This window comes from Pantherophis guttatus, chromosome 5 (genome assembly GCF_059756535.1).
Source record: "Pantherophis guttatus breed Tessera chromosome 5, ASM5975653v1, whole genome shotgun sequence".
Classification (NCBI taxonomy): Eukaryota; Metazoa; Chordata; class Lepidosauria; order Squamata; family Colubridae; genus Pantherophis; species Pantherophis guttatus.
The window spans coordinates 104,681,578-104,700,859 of NC_142067.1; the positions used below are offsets into that span (position 1 = coordinate 104,681,578).

Below are 19,282 nucleotides of genomic sequence, written 5' to 3' on the forward strand. Positions count from 1 at the left end.
CCTTCCGAGGTCGGAAAAAGGAGGACCCAGATTGTTGGGGGCAATATGCTCACTTTGTAAACCGCTTAGAGAGAGCTGTAAAGCACTGTGAAGTGGTATATAAGTCTAAGTGCTATAGCTATTGGTATTGCATAATAGTCACCTCCAGCACCACAGTTCAAAGGTGCCCACCCTTCTCCTATCTGCCTTTTTCGTAGCCATAAGTTAACAATTGGAAACAACGCCGAAGAGTTGGAACCACCGCCAAGGAGAAGAAACCACCTTCTGGTTGGGCAAGCAACTGTTCCTGGCTATTGAATGGAGGCGTGGCCCGGGGCTGGAAGATGCCTATAAAAAGCTCTGGAAGGCAAATGCTCCCAGCACTGACTTTTCCACGGACTTGCTATAAAGGACTTTTTGCAGACTCATTGTGTGCCAAGACTTTGGCCTAAATAAACCCTGTTTTCTGGTTCCAGAGCGAGTAAGCTTCTGTTTTGTTTAGGTCTGGTACTTGAACCATTGAGACTTTCTTTTCTTGATGTTAACAAGCAGTCTGAATTTTTCACTTTCATCTTTGACTGTCAGGATTAACCACTCCACATCTTCCTTGCTTTCCACAAGCAATATTGTATCATCTCCTCAACCCCAATGGTAGATTCCTCCAGATGTGCATTTCTCATAACTATTTTTGTGTACATGTTAACTAGTATAGGTGACAGCTGTTCTGACCTAGGCTTCCTGATACAATAAAAGCACACAATGAGTCCCAAAAACCCTCTTTTTATTTCCACAGCTGTGAGTTCTGCTCATTCAGAGCCTGTTCATTCCCAATCTGTTCATTCACAGAGGAGTCCCAAATAATTGTAAAGAGTCCGACAGAAATCTGCCACAGTTCTTTGGCATAATGGTGATAAACACCCACCTTTCTCTCCCTTGACATGCTGCCAAGACGTAATTGGCAATTAACTTTGCAAAGCCACATGGAACACAGAGTCAACACAGAGCTGCAGTCTTGAAACCGGCCAGCACGAACAATAGTTGCTACCTGCAAAGGGCTCACGTGTCTTTGCTCCTCCTTTATGTCTTATGGGAGGGGCCAATCATCTCCAAGCTCTACTCCTGAGTCATCCCTTTTGTTTTAACTGTTCTTGCCTTCAGGCAGCTCTGCGCATGCGCGCACTGGGAACAGGCTCCCCCTATTCCTCTGCCTTGCTGATGTCCGGCTCTGGAGGCTCCGGAGTCCACACATAACTCCCAGGTGGCCCTGGCCCCATCTCTGCCTCCGATGCAGAGCCCTCGTCCAAGCCTTCCCCAGACTCCAGGACTGGCCCATGTTCCTCCCAGCCTCCTCACTGTCCGACTCTGCTGCCAGCTCCGCAGGCCGCTGATGGACCACAACAACAGGATGCCACCTTGCCACAAGTGCCTTTTTCAATTCTGAACTATTTTGTGTGTCTGTATTCCTGGCTGCCTGATCACAGTAGAATGAATGAATGAATAGGATGTGGTCTGGTGATATTCTCAGTTCTTTGAGGTAGTTCCAGAGCTTGTCATGGTCAACACAATCAAAGGCTTTTGTGTAGTTAATGGAGCACATGTAGAGATCTTTTTGTATGCCTTTGCTTTTTCCATCATCCATGTGTTCTCCCTTTCTGAAATCCTGATTTTACATCAGGAAGTTCCTCCTTGGTGGTTGGATTCAAACATTGCTAGATTATTTTCAAGAGAATTTTACTTACCTGTGATATCAAGGCTAAGGTTTGGTGGTTGAAACAGTCTTTCATATCACCTTTCTCTGGTATTGGGTCTTCTGACCCAAGTCACACAGGCAAGACAGGTCTGTTTATTGCTCACTTACCACAGTGACAAACCACCCACCAATGGAGATGGTGAAGTTTCGCCCAAGCCCTCAGGTTTTCCTGGATTCACATACTAGATTCCAGCCAACCCACAAGGCAAGAGGGAGGTAACAGTATCAATAGGTCCAGAGTTCCAACAATCAAAACACATTCCAAAAGTGCAAAGTCTGAGAGACAAGTCCAAGTCCACAAGTGTCCAAGGTTCAGAGTTCAAAAACATAGTCTGAAGTTCAAGGAACAGGATCCAGGAATGCCGGGAAGAAGCACATCCAAAATGAACAGGTGTTTCCAACAAACTCCTTCCCTCCTCGTGAAGAGGGGCAGGGCTGCTTCCTTGCAAGCAGCCTTGCTGACGACCTCTGTGCCTCTGTCCGTATCAATTGATACGTATTGCCATAATCTTATCACTGACTGCTTGAAAACTTTTTATGGTTCTTTTTAGTATGAAACCCACTGCTCTTCTTCTGATGGTATCATTGCCAGAGTAGTATACGATATGACCATCGCAGTTGAAGAAGCCACAGCCAGTCCAATGAACTTCAGCTAATGTCTAGTATATCAATGCGACCCTGGACAGCTAGTAATGCAGCTCCACAAGATCATAAACTTTTAACATTAATACAGTATGTGATTTATATATGTTAACTATATTATATCTTTTATATGTGATCCAAGATCCAACCCTCATCACTCAATGAAACTGAGGCAAGCCAAAAAGTTGGACACCCATGATTTAAATGTTGATGCCATTAATGTTGCTATTATATTCTCTTGATATTTATTAACTCATTATTATTTTCCACTACAATCCTGTAGGACTTTCGTGGTGCACAGATAATGCAGCATTAAGACTTATTGCCTAATATGACTGACCATTAAGCAAAATCAGATACAGTTCCTGCAATAGAAATGCTCATCAGTAGCCTGAGCATTCAAATTTGCAGGTTCATTACTGCAAAACCTTTGTTCGGTATAGTGTAGTCTAATTTTGCAATCCTAATTTCTCCACATAAATGTTGTATTTTTAGATTTAGTTCTTTGGGTACCGTCCATTTTCTGTGAGCATGCGGAATAGGTATCCTATGCAATATTTTATTTTTAATGGATATTATTTTTGTTATAAAAGATGGACAGTTTGTGATTATGAATTTTTATTTTTATTTTTTCAGTCATTTTTACTGGGTTCCTGGATGCTATCAGTGATGTTTGATTTTGTCCTGGTAGAAGCTATTGAATATTCTTTTGGCCTCAACATCAGCAGCTTGCCTTCAGGATTGTAAGTTTACTGTTAAGAGACATTCATATCTCTTTGTATCTTAAATATTATTTCCAGGGCTATTGAAATTTATAAAAATGAAATGTTTGATATTATTAATTTGGGTTGTGTGAAATTCAGCCATTCAGCAACTGAATGTTCTTTAGACCTATAGAACACTCTGTTCTCTCTTTAGAATTTCAGAACTTGCTGCTCTGGAGGTAGTTTAGCAGTTCTCATAGATAAATCTTCTGAGTCAGAAATAATTCAATCTCCTGGACACAACAAGTCTGTTAGGGGCTCTGACCAACATCTGGCTTGGAAGTTTTATTTCTGGAAACTGCCAATTTTCCCCAGAATGGTAAGGTCTGGAGAAGCTTTGGCCTCATCCAGAAGAAAAATGAAATTCTTCAGAATGCTGCATTCCCAAATAGGAGTTTAATGTATCTGTACTGCTAATGATTTGAATATGTGTGGCATGTTCATTGATAGATGTTCTGCTTTTCCCCTTTGCTGTCCACATATTTATTTGTTTATCAAATTTGTAAGGCCACCAGGCAGTCTCTCAGATCTCCTCTGAAGAGTCATCTGATTCTTTGGAGCAGATTTAGGGTAAATACACATAAAATGGCACAAACTCGAAGTCAGATTGACTGAGCTATTAGTTGCCAACCAGGCTGCAAACTTTTTAGTGCATTGCCTTTTTATTTTCTAGAATATGTTTATTTTATTTTATTTTATTTTATTCCACACACACACCTTACCCCCATGAACTCCCATTGGGGTTTAAGAGTTAAATTCAGCACTGTGTTTAAGGCTGTATTTATTTACCTCCATACATGTCTCTAGAGTAACATTCCCCAATCTGGCATCACCTATGAGTGTTATATTACAAGCTTCTTTAAATTCACAGTAAGTGGACTGATTATAAAGAGGATATAGTTGTATTTGACAGTGACAAAAACAGCTGATAATTTTCTATTATACTGACAGTCATTTGAGGACACATAGGTAATTTGATGGTAAACTGGTGACACCTGTATTGTATCAGAATTTGAAATACCAAAGGCTTCTCTGTGAGTTTTTTTATTGCTTCACCAGCAAGGTTCTGTTCTAGGATGGAAACCCTTTACATTTAATAGCTTGTTAAGTGTTATTTAACTTTTCTTACTCAGAAGAAATGTTTTTATTTGATGAATCGTTAGTCATTTTCTTCCATGCCTCAGTTTTAGCTGTGCTACATTAAGTATCACTTTCTTTATTTTTTCATATTACTTGGCAGGAGAAAGAGCTTCGGTGTTCAGTTCAGCATTACTGCAGATGCAAAGTACCTTTAGCCCAGACATTCCTCTCTCTGCTGTTAAATAATAATTATAACAAAATCTATATTATAAGCAACTAGATACACAGTAACATATGCAGTGTGCAATAACACTTTAATATGCATTGGCCTTGGCACTTATGACTTAAAATAATATCTCCCCAAGTTAAACACATCTCCGTATCATTTTATTGCCACTAATACAGAAATAACTTGCTATTGCCTTTTTCTGAGATTTTTTCCGCCCTATTTTTCAATAAGATTTACAACAGTGAATTTCCTGATGGTCCCCCGATGTACAAACTAAATCAGTCTGACCATAGCTTTGAGGAGATAGCCACCTATTTTGACAAATGAAAGCACATGTAAATGATTCCCAGAAGTAATTTAAAACTCATTAGCATGTTTGGGGATCTTTTCATTTTTGCCTTAAGAGATGTACATGTTAGACTTAAATTTTATTAAAGATGAAACGCTTGATTTAGAAATACGGAATTCCCACCCCCTCCCAATACTGTAAACATTGAAATCATGTGATTTTGAACAATGTTTTTTTTTTTTGTATCACTCTCTTTTCTTAATAAATTGTGCAATTCATAGAAGTTATGGAGTTGAAACCTCAGTAGCAAAAATAATGCTAGAATAAATAATGAAGGAAAACGGAATATATTGTTGTGGTCTGCCAGCGGCCTGCAGAGCTGGCAGCAGAGTTGGACAGTGAGGAGGTTGGGGAGGAACATGGGCCAGTCCTGGAGTCTGGGGAAGGCTCAGATGAGGCAGAGAGGGGGCCAGGTAGTTAGTTATGTGCTGCCTCCAGAGCCTCCGGAATCTGACATCAGTGAAGCAGAAGAACAGTGTGAGCCTGTTACCAGTGTGCACATGCGCAGAGCTGCCAGAAGGCAAGAATAATTCAGAAAAAAAAGGGTGACTCAGGAGTAAGGCTTGGAGATGAGTGGCCCCTCCTATAAGACATAAAAGAGGAGCAAACGGACGTGAGCCTTTGCAGGAAGCAATTAGTTCATATAATCAGTTCAAGCTCTGAGAAGTCCATTTGTGCTCAGTTTGGCCTTGCAAAACTAATTGACAATTAGGTCTCTGGCAGCGTTTCAAGGGAGATAAAGGTGGGTGCTTATCAACATTACCCTGAAAGACTGTGTCAACAGCAGACATCTGTCGGAATCTTCACAGACTGTTTGTGAATTATTACGGGCTGTGAATGACCATAATTCATAGCCATCTCAATAAAAGAGGTTTTTTAGGACTAAGATTGTGATCTATGCTTTCTCAGGAAGCCTAAGTCAGAACATATATTAATATTAAAGAGGCAGAAATTATTATGCATTTCAACCTAGAATAATTTCTTTTTCAAAGAAAAACAATTTAAAAGAGGAATAATAAAAACTCCCTTTTAACATAATACATTTATTGGAAATGTGAGTTCATTCTAAGATTTACGTAATGCATGTATATGGTATCACTTTGAAATGTATTTATATTGTATTGTATTGCTTTACTTACTTTATATGATCTCACTGTTAATATTACTTAATGAATGCACACTACCAGATCGTATACTTTTTCTCCGAACACTTCGAAGATAATTACGATAAAGCATAACACTGATAACTCGGGCCTGAAATTGCTTAGAAACTAGGTAGTAAAGGATTATATCTAGACATGTGCTGAGATTCATGAGGAAGGTGGTAAATGCTCCCCAAGGATTGTAGCTTGCTTCTCCATTTTGCAGCATCAGAAATGTAAAACAAATGTGAAAAGGCACAAAACATACAAGCACTTGGGTAATTAGTGTTACAATGATTCTGATCGATCTTTCTTTAGCCTTTGGTTTCAGCTTGGAAGTTCTTCCACGAATTATACTATAAATGATGACTAGATAACAACCAAGCATATTAAATATGGGAATCAAGAAAAAAAATATTAACCGACAAAAATTTAATACATTGACTTCCTTTAGGTAGATAATATCCATCATCTTTATGCAGGTAGTGAAATTTGAAGTTTTGTCTGGATCAGAATATAAGAAAAGCAGTGGAGAAGTTGTCACAAGAGTTAAGATCCAAAGTGTTGTGCAAGCCATCAGAGCTTTGTTTGTGTTCTTGAGTTCCTTGGCATATTTGGGTTGAACTACAGCCAGACATCTATCAATGCTTATAAAAGCTAACAACCATATTGCAATGCTGGGGTAAAAAATAGTGAAAGCACTAAGAATCCGACAGAAGACATCTCCAAAGATCCAAGAGCGTTTCCCATAATAATGCATTCGAAAAGGCAAGGTGAATATAAGCAACAAGTCAAGCAACGCAACATTCATCATGTAGATAGTTATAGTTGTTTTCTTCTTGGTGGTACAGCTGAAGACCCAGAGAGCTGTAATGTTTACAACTAAGCCAGTTGTAAAAATGAAGCTGTAGAAGACAAGTGATGAAATTCGGTATTCTTCAGGATGGCTATTTTCAACCATTGTAATTAGACTGTGATTGTAGTTATTCATAGCTTTCTAATACGTTATCTAAGAATAAAATAGGAGAAAGATCAAGTTTAACTACCGATTAGAACAGTTTTGCATTATAAGGAGCACTGAGGTTCCAGGTTTGTACTGTACAGAGGGCACTTTAGAAAAACTGAGTGCATTAATCTTCAAAAACATGATTCTCAGTATTATGTTAAATTGAGAACTTAACTAGCCAAACAGTTAGTGGGCCTGAGGCCTGAATTTGCTGTAAAAGAATTCCAGCAAGTTTTATTTTATTTATTTATTTGTTAAATATATTTGCTGCCCATCTCACTATGGGTCTACAGCTTACAACAATAAAATGGAAAAAAAGATTAAAAATATAAACATAACAATAGCAAAGGGATAAACAATATAAATAAACAAGGGAAGTACAATAATATGAAATTAAAAAGATGGACAGAGGGGGAGCAGGAAGCACAGGGAGGAGCTGGAGTTAGCGAATTAGTTCAGTAGCTACCTCCAAAGATGTACACTCCTATTGAGTCCCCAGGTCTCCGTCAGGGCCAGGTCTTCAGGCTGTTGCAGAAGGGTAGGAGAGTGGGGATAAATCTCACCCCAGGGCACAGGATGTTCCAGAAGTCCAGCACTGCAGCAGAGAAGACTCTTCTTCTGGACCTTCTCTGGAGTTCCTTGACCAATGAGGTCTTCAGCAGGCCTTCTCTGCTAACACGAGTAGGACAGAGTTGTCTTAGCAAGACAAGACGCGTCATCAAGTAATCTGGTCCTGTGCCATGGGAGGAGTTTAAAAGTCATAATCAACACCTTAAACTGCACCCAGAAGCAAACCAGCAGTCAATGCAGTTTGCAAAGCAGTGGTGTAACATGGGGCTTTCTAGGGGCCTCCAAAGACTTCTTGTGCTGCCAATTTTGTATAAGTGGAAGCTTCCATGTAGCCCAATGTAAATTGCATTGCAACTATTTAGACGAGATGACTAGGGCTTGAGTGTCTGAAGGCAGGGAGTCCTGATTAAGGAAAGGCTGCAACTGATGTATAAACCAAAACTGTGCAAAGGCTCTCCTAGTCACAACCACCACCTGATCTTCGAGCGGGAGTCACGAGTCCAGAAGAATCCCTAAGTTGCGAACTAGGTCTGAACAGAGTAATGTTCAACCTGTCCTGAACTAAGTATGACAAACACTCAGATCCTGAGGCTCCATGCACCCAAAGTCATTCAGGACTAGGAGGGACATGATAGCAGTGTTCCAATATCTAAGGGGCTGCCACAAGGAAGAGGGGGTCAACCTGTTCTCCAAAGAACTAAAGGCAAGACAAGAAGCAATGGATAGAAACAAATCAAGAAGAGAAGCAACTTAGTACTAAGGAGAAATTTCCTAACAGAACAATTAACCAATGGAACAACTTGCCTTCAGAAGTTACGGGTGTTCCAACACTGGAAGATTTTAAGAAGAGACTGGACATCCATTTGTCTGAAATGGTATAGATTTTCCTGCCTGAGCAAGGGTTTGGGTTTGGACCAGAAGACCTCCAAGGTCCCTTCCAACTCTGTTATTTTATTAGTGCTCTAGAAAAAGTGCTGAGCATTTCTAATTAATATCATCGCCAAAAAATCTTTGCAGTTTGTTAAATACAAGCAATTTGATATATTAAACATTGGGCAATTACCCATAAATAGCTCCCTTTCTGAAGATTTAGGGATTGCTTTTATCAACTCATTTTCTTTCATGTAAATGACTCTTGGTAAAGATGAATCTTCTCTAACTGTAAAATAATTAAGACAAAACCGATATGATGAAAGTGGAGGGTATTTGACTTTAAAATGATGCAAATTCGTTTGGTAACATGGTTTGAAAGAGGAAGCTGGTCAATCATATTGAAAGAGAAGCTGTGCTTCCCTTGCTGTTGCAGGTGGGCTGCAGATATTTGCTGCTTTACATCTGCACTGACTCACTACCTCCTTGGCTTTTGTGGGTGAAAGAGAAAGAGTTTACTCTTTCTTCATCATTCCTGTGTCTCCACTGCTCAGAGAGTAAAATGTGTGTTGTTTTTTAACATGGCCATCTTCTACTCTTGCAGAGGTTATAGCCAGATCTGCTGTATCCACTTTATCATGATTAGACTTGAAAGTGGGGCCAGAAAGCTCTGAATGATGAAGCACAGCAAGACTATTTAAAGGACAAAGAGAAATAGAAATTAGTTACCTTCTCTCACTATTCTCAATTTAAAAAGATTTGCGGCTATCACAAAAATAGCTGCTGTACTGCAGTCTTTACTCCAATTTAGAGTAGAAATTCCACTATGTAGGGTATAGTATCCAACTTCTCTAGTAGCTTCCAAAAGTATCACGTCCTTTCCCATAAGAATAGTCTTGTAAAGCTTTATTCTACTTTTCAGGAGAACATCCTTACTCAATATTAGTGGCTACCTAGGTTAGTATTTGTAGGCTTATTCTAATGGATTTTAGAAGAAGACCCTGTTCATATGACATGCTTGCATATGCATGTTTATAGAACTACGGGCTCGTGTGCAGTTTTCTGGATTCTCATGACTCAGTATCTAAATTATTTGCACAACAGCCTGAATTGAGATTTGCTGGTATGTGGTTGATGTATTTGTGAATTTAGCCAGTGCAGTCAGGATCTCCACTGCTTTGGATTCAATTCCAGACAGAGTCTACAGGAAATATCCCTTTGAAAAGAAATAGCTACTGTAATGAAATGCAAACAGCTACTTTCACATCTCCCAAAATACCTTTTAGAAATCATATCAAAAACACTATAAAGGCCTGTTGTGCAAATCCTGCAGTGTGTTATGTGAACATACAGTAATTTGTGGTTGGCTGAACAGACTTAGATGTTGTTAGTATTTTTCACTGGCTGAGATGGTGAAAGAAAGTGATAGTGAAGCTATTCGTCCATTGGTTGAGTTCTTACAATGTGCTGGCTATATTTGCAGGAAAGCTAACTCAAGATTAATTGTTCCTTGATTTGCTGAATAAATACAAATTTATGTAACTATGAACGAAATATTAAGAATTGAACAAATAAAATAAAACCACTATTTGAAAAGTTTTGAAGTAAGGCAAATGGATATAAAGAAAACTACCATAATGGATCTTCAAATATTACAGTTTTTTTCCTGTCTTTATTTTTTTTTTTTATAAATAACATAAATAAATAAATTATGAACATACTTAGTACTCTTTCCTCTTCCTATTTTCCTTACAGTAAATCCTGAGTGGTGTATTGGCCTGAGACAGCCTTACATTCTGAATCAAATATTCTGCATTGTATGAAAAGTCAAAACCTCATTTCCTATCCTCAAATTTTTAGGAATATCCAAAGTGGTACTCATGGTCACACCCTTACAAGTGTACTATATATACCCATGTAAGAAATAGCTGTATTTTCCATTTTGAACCTGTTAGTAATTTTCAACTTATGTATTGGTACCAATGCCTATTTATTTAAACAGATAAGTGAATTTATTTTATTTTATTTTATTTTTATCTCACATATTCATTACTTCAGCTGTTTTTTTACTTCATCTTGATTGGTCTATAAAAACAACAGGGATTTTTAGGCTTGCATATAGTTTTAAAAGATAGCATTCATTCGATACATAATTCTGTAATATTCAAAGTCTTTAGCCAATGTTCCATTAATTTGAAAACATAATTCAAGTTGAAAATTTGAAAATTTTCAAAATGTGCATATATGCTACTACATAAAATAGACGTTTTCTTACCTTTAGCTTTTCAATGATGTCTTTCATCAACCCAGGCAAGCAAAAGATTTGTTTTTGTCTCAAGACCTGTGATCTAAAATAGAAACCTTTTTATAATCAGGAAGTGTCATAGTGCAACTAGATTCTCAATTGGTTCTACGGGTTTTTTTGGCTGTGTGTAAAATTTGTTGCAAGAACAAATTATATTTCTCATATGTTAGCTGACAAAATGTTTCTGTCTGTAAGTGTAACATCCTCTTCAACTGTCTGACATAAAGTATACCTATGCTGAAATATTATAAAGAAATACTGTAAGTGTTACAATTTGCTATATTTTATATAAACAATTTATGCGATGACCATAGACTATTTGAAGGGTTATCTGTATAAAATTATCCTTAATTCTTTGCTTCTGTTCAGTCAATTGAAGTGTAATCTTCAATCCAAGATGAAATTAAACTGAATGCAGAGGAATTGCCATCCTTTTCCTCCTTGTCTTAGTATATAGTATATAAATAAGTTCAGTTTAATTTGTAAATTATAATTTAATGTCTAATGTATAGAAATCTTATTAGGGTTAGTGACTGTTGAAACAAACAACAATAAAAGATAAAGAACTTCAGATGGAACCAAATTTTATTGTAACAGAATTCTAAAATTTAAGGGAGTTAATTCCTGCATAAATCAGTGGTGATTAAAAGAAACCTCTTCTAGACATATGAGGATTGCTGACTGACAATAGGAAGTAAGTGAAGTGATCCCCATAATTTGCCAAAACCTTTTTCCATGTATGAGTGTCATTGTAATAATGGATTCCTATAGAGTAATTTCTATAGAGATTCTCAGTCATTCAGGTTATGGTTGTCCCAAAGGTGCTTTTTTGAAAAGCAACTGGGCTTTTTCTTTGAAGATGTTTCATTTCTCATCCAAGAACAGAACTGAAGAAACTTCTTGGATGAGAAATGAAACGTTTTCAAGAAAAAATAAAGTCCAGTTATCTTTCAAAAAAGCACCATTGGGACATCTCTATAGAATAGTTCTCCCCTCCCCCATCCATCTGCATTGCATCATCACAGCATTTATGTGTTGTTATGTGTTCCTAGTGGAAATTAGGAAAGAAAGCCAGGAGTGTATATCAAAGTCTACTCACAGCAGGGCATTCAAGCCATGAAAATAATTCAAGTTATCCATCTAAAGCAACTAAGCTCCTATATTGACAGTACCAGTATAGGAAGATGCTGGAAGCAGATTGTTGTTTAATGACGACAACAATGCCATAGTTTCATATTGTATGGAGAAGGCAATACTAACCCATTCTTATATTTTACTGAGAAAACCACATGCACAGGCAACATAAAATAATTTACCCTATGGTGCCTATAGAGATGATGGCCTCTCTTGCAGATTCTTTTTTGAACCACCAATAACCAGATTGACCTAGGCTCAATAGACAAAAAGCACTGGAAATTTGGAAACAGGGTGGGTGTCTCCCTTCAATGGCTGGGGAAATACTTTTATTTTACAAAAGGAAAGCTCATCAAAAAAAGGAAAGAACAAAAAAGATAGTAAATTATAAATAACTTAAATTCTTTTTCACTAATTTCTAGTTTTAAACTAGAAATTAATCTTAATTAAACGTATATATTTATCTATTTTCTAGAAGCTCTGTATCTATCTTATTTTCTTTAAAGTCTAATTTCACTATATTTTTACATCTTTCTATTCTGTATCTCTAATGCACTTGTGATTCCTATTTTTCACCCCAAGCAGCACATCTTATTCCTATGAGCTGTTATTTTCAGTCTGAACCTGAGGCCAAACCCCATTAAATTTCTACATTAATGGTTGGAGCATAAACTTGTATAACCATCATATTAAGGGGCTGCTGATAGAATTAGTTATTATTCGGTCACTCATTGCATTATACCAAAATACTTTCTTCATTTTATTCTTCCTGACTATGAAAACAGCATTGTTACTTTTTGTATCCTGAGCAGTAATCACAGTGATCTTGTACTGAAAATATCAAATTCCAGTCCATTTCAATTCACCGATATCTAAGATATTAGTATATAGTTGATTCATTACATCTTTCACTGTGTTGAGCTTTCCATGTTCATTGCTTCTTACATTTCCTGTTCCCATTGATTCTGTCTTTGCAGATTTGGCTTTTCTTTTCCTGCATAGCAACGTTAGTAACTGGATGCCCAGCATGCTTAATTTAGCCACATCATAAATGCCATTAGTACTTTGAAAGATCCTCAGTTCTTCCTCAGTAGCATCTTGAATGCCATCCAACCCGAGAAGCAGTAAAAAGCCTGACAGATTGTAAGCACCCGTGCTCCTTTCTCTCCCTCCTAACTTTGCTTCCCCTATTGTCTCAGCAACCCAGCTACCAATCAAACAGCCGCATTGGGTAAGAAGCTGGGGCACAAAATGGCTCTGCAGCTATAGGCTGCATGAGAAATAGCCTGAACAGGGCCAAGGCTCAGGAGTAAAAATAAAACAAAAAGCTAAAACAAAACAAAAAAACTAACAAATTTGGAAATTGTAAGGAAGAAAACAGCTGGACTGTATGGCTTACAAAACCAAAATGAAGCAAGAAAATAATTGTTGATGCTTGTCAATTCTGTGATTTCTTCATTGCCAATCAAACAACATCTGTATACATGGATATCACCAGGTGGAACACACAGAAATTTAGAATAAAACCACCATATCTAACCATACTTCACAAGACAAAATTTTAAAAAATGAATACAGGTTCCCCCAGCATGTAAAATTAAAAAAAAAACCCATAATGTTAAAGTTAAAAGCCCCTCCTACTCCTAGCCACATGTTTTATTTACTTTAGCATCCAAGTGCAATGGAAATCTAGAATCGTTACCAGACTCTCTCTTTCCTTTCTTGAAAGAAAAACAATTTCATCCATTATAAGTTGTACAGGTAGTTCTTTCATAATGACCCTAATTGGGCTGGGAGCAGAATTTCTGTTGCTAATGAAGCAATTGTTAGGCAAAATATCATGTGATCACTCTGATTAGGAAGGACAGTTCCTGGCTGTGAATATTGGGAGAGGATGTCATGTTTCCCCTGCCTTGCCATGCTCATCTCCACTTCAACTTCCCCTATCTGCCCCCCATCTCTAATCTTTCGGTTATTCTGCCCTTTGCTGCCCTGCCACTCCTTTGCCTTCTTCTTCCTCCCACTGCTGATGATGGGTGCCTGTCCGAGTCAGCTGCTGGCCCTTCCCAAGGCCTCCCCAATACCATCCCTCACATGGCCTCACAAAGCTACCTTAGCTGTACATGCCTCATCAGAGCCATGGTGGCACAGTGGTTAGAATGCAGTATTGCAGGCTAATTCTTCTGCCTGCCAACTGTCAGCAGTTCAGCAGTTCAAGTCTCAAAGTTGATTCAGTCTTCCATCCTTCCAAGATTGGTAAAATGATGACCCAGATTGCTGGGGCAATATGCTGACTGTGTAAACCACTTAGAGAGGGCTGTAAAGTACTGTGAAGCAGTATATAAGTCTATAAGTCTATCAGCAGTAGCGAGGAGAAGGAGAAGCAGAAAGCAGAGTGCAGGGCAGCCAGAAGGGCAGAGAGGAGCAGGGAGATGTTGGGTGGAGTTGAAACACATTTTGTATTCAAAATGTGGGCAGGCCAAGAGGCCAAATTTTGCCAAGCACCCAACATTTGATCATGTGACTTCAAAGGTGCTGCAATATTTATAACTTCAAGGAATAGTTGTAACTGCTATTCAGTCAGTTTTTATTATTTTTTTATTGCATATTGGCAATAAAAATCAGACCATCAAGTACAAGCTGGCCGGAAACTATTTAAAAGATGAGCCACACTCTGTCAAGGACCTAGAAGTACTCATTTCAAAAGATCTAAGCCCCAGAGCTCACTGTAACAACATTGTTAAAAAAGCATTAAGAGTTGTCAACCTTATTTTACGAAGTTTTCTCTCTGGTAATGCTATACTTCTAACTAGGACATACAAAACCTTTGCCAGACATATCCCTGAATACTTCTCACCTGCCTGGAACCCACACTGTATTTCGGACATTAGTATATTAGAGAGAGTCCAGAGGTATTTTACAAGAAGAGTACTCAACTCTTCTACTCGCAATTAAATTCCTTTTACCACCAGGCTTGAAATTTTAGGCCTGGATAACTTTGAACTACACCGTCTACGTTCCGACCTAAGCTTAGTATACAAGATTATCTACCTTAACGTCCTACCTGTTAATGACTACTTTAACCTCAACCACAATAACACAAGGGCTATCAATAGATACAAACTAAATATAATTCGCTCTAATCTTGATTGCAGAAAATACGACTTCAGCAAAAGAGTATGTCTGGAACACTCTACCTGATCCTGTTGTTAGTTTCTCTAACCCCTATACCTTTTGCCTTAAACTGTCTTCTGTGGACCTTACACGTTTCTTAAGAGGTCCCTAAGGATGCACCAGTGTGCCTACCATCCCTGTCCTACCATCCCCATTTATATGTAATCATTTTATGTGTTTATGGCTATGTTTTGCCTATTTATATCCATTTATTTGTGCCATTTTTTTCATATGTCTATATCTATACTGATACTTGTTTCCTTGTACTTGTTGACAAACAATTAAATACAATAAATAAACAAATAATAAATTTGGAATGGTTGATAAGCATTCTACTGGTAGGCCAAACCTAGATCAAAATGTCTATTTTGCAAATGATCTTAGTTGGGTTTGAATCTCTTTTCTACCATGTGTTCAATGATGATTTAAAAAGAGCCTTTAGATACCCCATGGCTGAATGTAGAGGAGACTGAATAATAATTCCCTATTGTCTCCTTCTGGCAAAATTCAGTCAGCTGGATCTGGATCCTTCAAAATGCCATTCTCCCATTGGTATTGAAACCATTAAAATAATAAAATATTATACTCAAAAACAGTCTTCTCCAGTTCCCAGTATAAATCATCTACAGGTAGTCCTCAACGTACGATTACAATTGAACCCAAAAATTATGTTGTTAAATAAGCCGTGTTAATTGAGCTTTGCTGCATTTTATTTTTTGCTACAATTGTTAAGCAAATCATTGTAGTTACGAAGCAAATCATGTGGCCATTAAGCGAATCTTGCTTCCCCCATTGACTTTGCTTGTCGGGAACTGGCTGGGAAGGTTACAAATAATGATCACATGATCCTGGGACAGTGCAACTGTCATAAGTACATGCCAGTTGCTAAGTGCTTAAATTTTGATTACATGCTACAAGGATTGTAAATGGGAAAACCAGTCATAAATCATTTTTTTCACAGCTGTTGTAACTTCAAATGGGCACTAAATGAATGGTTGTAAGTTGAGGACTACCTGTATAAATACTACCTGTATAAATACTGTATAAAACTAGATCTGAATCTGATCTGCATGACCAATTTTAGTTAAATCTGGAATTGCATTTTGTGGGAAACTAAGATTGGACCCAGGAAAGTTTATTTGGTTTCTTTAGCCAGGTACTAGACTATTAAACCAAAAGATAGCTTAAATTAATTTATATATTGTGTATTAATTTAAGCTATCATTTGATTTGCTTGAACTTGATGTAGTGAGTTGTATAAAGCAAGCCATGTCTTAGTGTGTTGTGTGAGTATTATTAAAATTGTCTCTTTAGCTAGTACGTTTTTGGCAGTTACAACCAATCAGAAAGAGCAAGCATTCAAAATACAGGCAATGGCATTTTTTCTTAAGAATTTATTTCCTTTATATAATAATTTTAAAAATATTATTGGTGTGAATGTATGAATGAGCAAAATGTAACATAGTTTACTCTTGGTTTTAATAAGGCAGTATTCCAGTCTATTCATTATTTTAGTTTTGTTTTTAGAGAGTAAGAAAGTTTACAACTATTGATATTTACCAGAATAGATTTTTTAATGCATTTTCTCATAATTTATCTACTTGATAATATTAATTGTAAGGGTCCCCGTGCAGTGAGATAGGCAGCAAACAAGTTTAATAAATAAATAAAATAAACTTTTTTTTAAAATTCAAGTTTCATTGATATCTGTCTGTTATATTAATGTTCTCAAGAGTATATTTTTAAAAATAGTAATTTAGTCAATGCAGGTTTTTTTAATTACAACTTCTGTAGAAATGTACATCCAAGATTTTCCTATTGCTAATTTTTGATTAAAGAAAAACTCCAATACTAGAGTCTTTGCTTAATGTTCATGCCCATGCAATTAGAAAGTCAATTGGGAGCAAATTTCTTTCATAAACAATTCCTTGTAGTAATGTTGTAATTCATCTGGTATAAATATAGATGTAGCACTATTGCCCTCTACTGTTTAGTACCTACTATTGACTTTGCTAATAGCACTTTTCCTTGTGTATCAGTCTAATTTTTGATGTAGCAGATATTACTTATTTGTGCTTTTGTGTCTACCCAAGACTGCTAAAGCTGGTGATAATAGGTGAGTGCCAAGTATCTAGGGGTTATCTACATGGGGTTGCCCTTGAAGAACATCTGGAAGCTTCAGATGATGCAGAATGGTGGTGGTGGTGGAGTTATGTGAGCACCAAGATCAGCACACATTACATCCCTGCTCTGTGTGCTGCATTAGTTACAGCTGATTTCCAGATTCAATTCAAGGTGCTGATAAGGACTTATAGAACCCAGTATGGCATGGGGCTTGGATATTTGAGAGACCGCCTCTCCCTAATCATATTTACCCTTCCCAATACATCCAACAGAAAGGACAAATTATGGGTCCCATCCACAGAGTAATGTCATCTGATGCAACCCAGTTGGAGACCCTTTTCTGCCATAACACCCAGTCTCTGGAACATCATCATTCCTGAAGTTAGATTGGTCCCAACCTTATTGGCCTTCCAAAAGGGCCTGAATATATGGTTTGGTCATCCGGCCTGGAGATTTGGTAATGTTGGTGTAGCAGAACCTGCAAAGGATTGTTCTTTTAGGGAAATAGATGGTACTGTCCTGGAGTTTATCTTTATGGCTTTTAAAATAGCTTTATTGTTTTGTTTTGTTTTTTATGTTTTGGGATTTAAAAAAAAATATTTTTGTGTTTCTTTGTGTTTCTTTGTAACCACCCAGAGTCACAGAAGTCAGATAGGTGGCTAAATAAATAAATAAATGACAAGAGGAGATTAATTGGCTTTTGTTTGTTAGATATGGTTGTTATACTGCTGTTTTATTTTTGTAGTTACACAAAACCAGTTCTATTCCCTGATAGGCACAGCTAATGCACTTCAGGCATATCTGTGTTTCTCAGTAAAATTACAATAATATAGTGTGACATGACTGTCATAAAAGCAAATGGACTCTTAAACACTACGTGAGTGATACTGTTTCCAAGCCTCAAGAGATAACTGTTCCACTTATTTTGTGTTGGTTAAACTCCATCTTGAGTGTTGTGTTGTGTTCTGAGAACCACACTTTTGAAAGAATTGAGACAAAAGCAAGAGTTACAAAAAAGGAGGCAATAAGGATGATCTGTAGCCTGGAAACCCAAATCCAAATGCTATGAAGGACGATTGAAGGAATTGTGAATGTTTAAACTTGAGGAAAGCTTGAGAGAGGATAAATATCAGCACTTTTCAAATATTTGAATGGGCATCCTATAGAAGAAGGTTTGTCCTGTGGTCTGCCATCAGTGGTGCAAGACACAGAATCATTAACATTGGTTATAGGGCAGAAGATTCAGACTGAATTTTAAGAACAATTCCCTAACGATAGCAGTTCATCAAGAGCAATTCCGGTTACTAAGAGAGGTGGTGAAATCTTTCCTGGTTGTGTTCAAGCAGAGGTTAAACATCTATTGGTTTAGATACTCTTTGGATTCCTACTTAGAATGGGGAAATAAATGTTATTATTTGAATAGTTTTGATTTGCTTACTGAATTAATCCATTTTTGCACTGAATACGTGAAACTGTACTTTGAATACACTGAAAACATTGATTTGTATTCAAACAAATAAACCGTGCCACAAAAACATACTGGGTTAGGCAACATTTATTACAAATCAAGCTTAACTTGTAAATCTTCAAAGGCTATGTTTATGTGATCTGGTCTAGCATATTGTACAAACCAACACATTGACATGCTTAACACTTTGCATCTTCTTTCTCCAATAATGTAGGTCTCATTAATAAAGTGCAAGAGTTACTGTGTTATGCAAATTCAGACAGGCTACAAGGACCATTCCCATTTAGTCTTGGTTTTGAATTCTGTTAATTCAAAATGGTTTTTCACAACAAAAATGTATCTCAAATTTTTTATTGTGCCAAACAGATATGTAATTCTGTTTGACTTCCATCAATATAGTGCCTTAGCCCAGTTAGTACTGACACGGAATGTGGCATACCAATTGCTTTATATCAGTAACAGCAAACCTATGTCAAGTGTGTCAAAGTTGACACGCCAGAAGGTTTTAGATGACAAGAACCCCCAACAACGTCTATTCTTGAAAGTGTCAGGCCTGGAAGCCATCTTTTGTATTAGGCCTTCAGACCTGCCATGTTTACTACTGTAAACTGAAACTGGGAGGGGGGATTGTATGGAGCATGGGTGATATATAGTCATAATAACATTCCTTTCTCAAGAAGTCAAGGACAACTTGCC

The 19,282-nt window shown here is 37.4% G+C and overlaps 2 protein-coding genes across 3 annotated transcripts in view; one reads left to right on the forward strand and one right to left on the reverse strand.

Moving 5' to 3' along the window:
- The window catches only part of UBAC2 (UBA domain containing 2), an 88,100-nt gene that overhangs the window by 12,775 nt on the left and 56,043 nt on the right, over positions 1-19,282 (forward strand). For both annotated transcript variants that reach the window (XM_034418436.3, XM_034418446.3), the window contains exon 4: positions 3,008-3,114. In XM_034418436.3, the coding sequence (XP_034274327.1) occupies positions 3,008-3,114 (107 nt within the window). The remainder of the gene's footprint in view (positions 1-3,007; positions 3,115-19,282) is intronic.
- On the reverse strand, positions 5,168-7,253 carry GPR18 (G protein-coupled receptor 18). The gene has a single exon (XM_087871517.1). The coding sequence runs from the start codon at positions 6,924-6,926 to the stop codon at positions 5,934-5,936; it is 993 nt and encodes a 330-aa protein (XP_087727643.1). The 5' UTR covers positions 6,927-7,253; the 3' UTR covers positions 5,168-5,933.

Excerpts from the sequence above, each read along its gene's own strand:
- GPR18 (XM_087871517.1), bottom strand. The coding sequence starts at position 6,926 with ATGAATAACTACAATCACAGTCTAATTACAATGGTTGAAAATAGCCAT.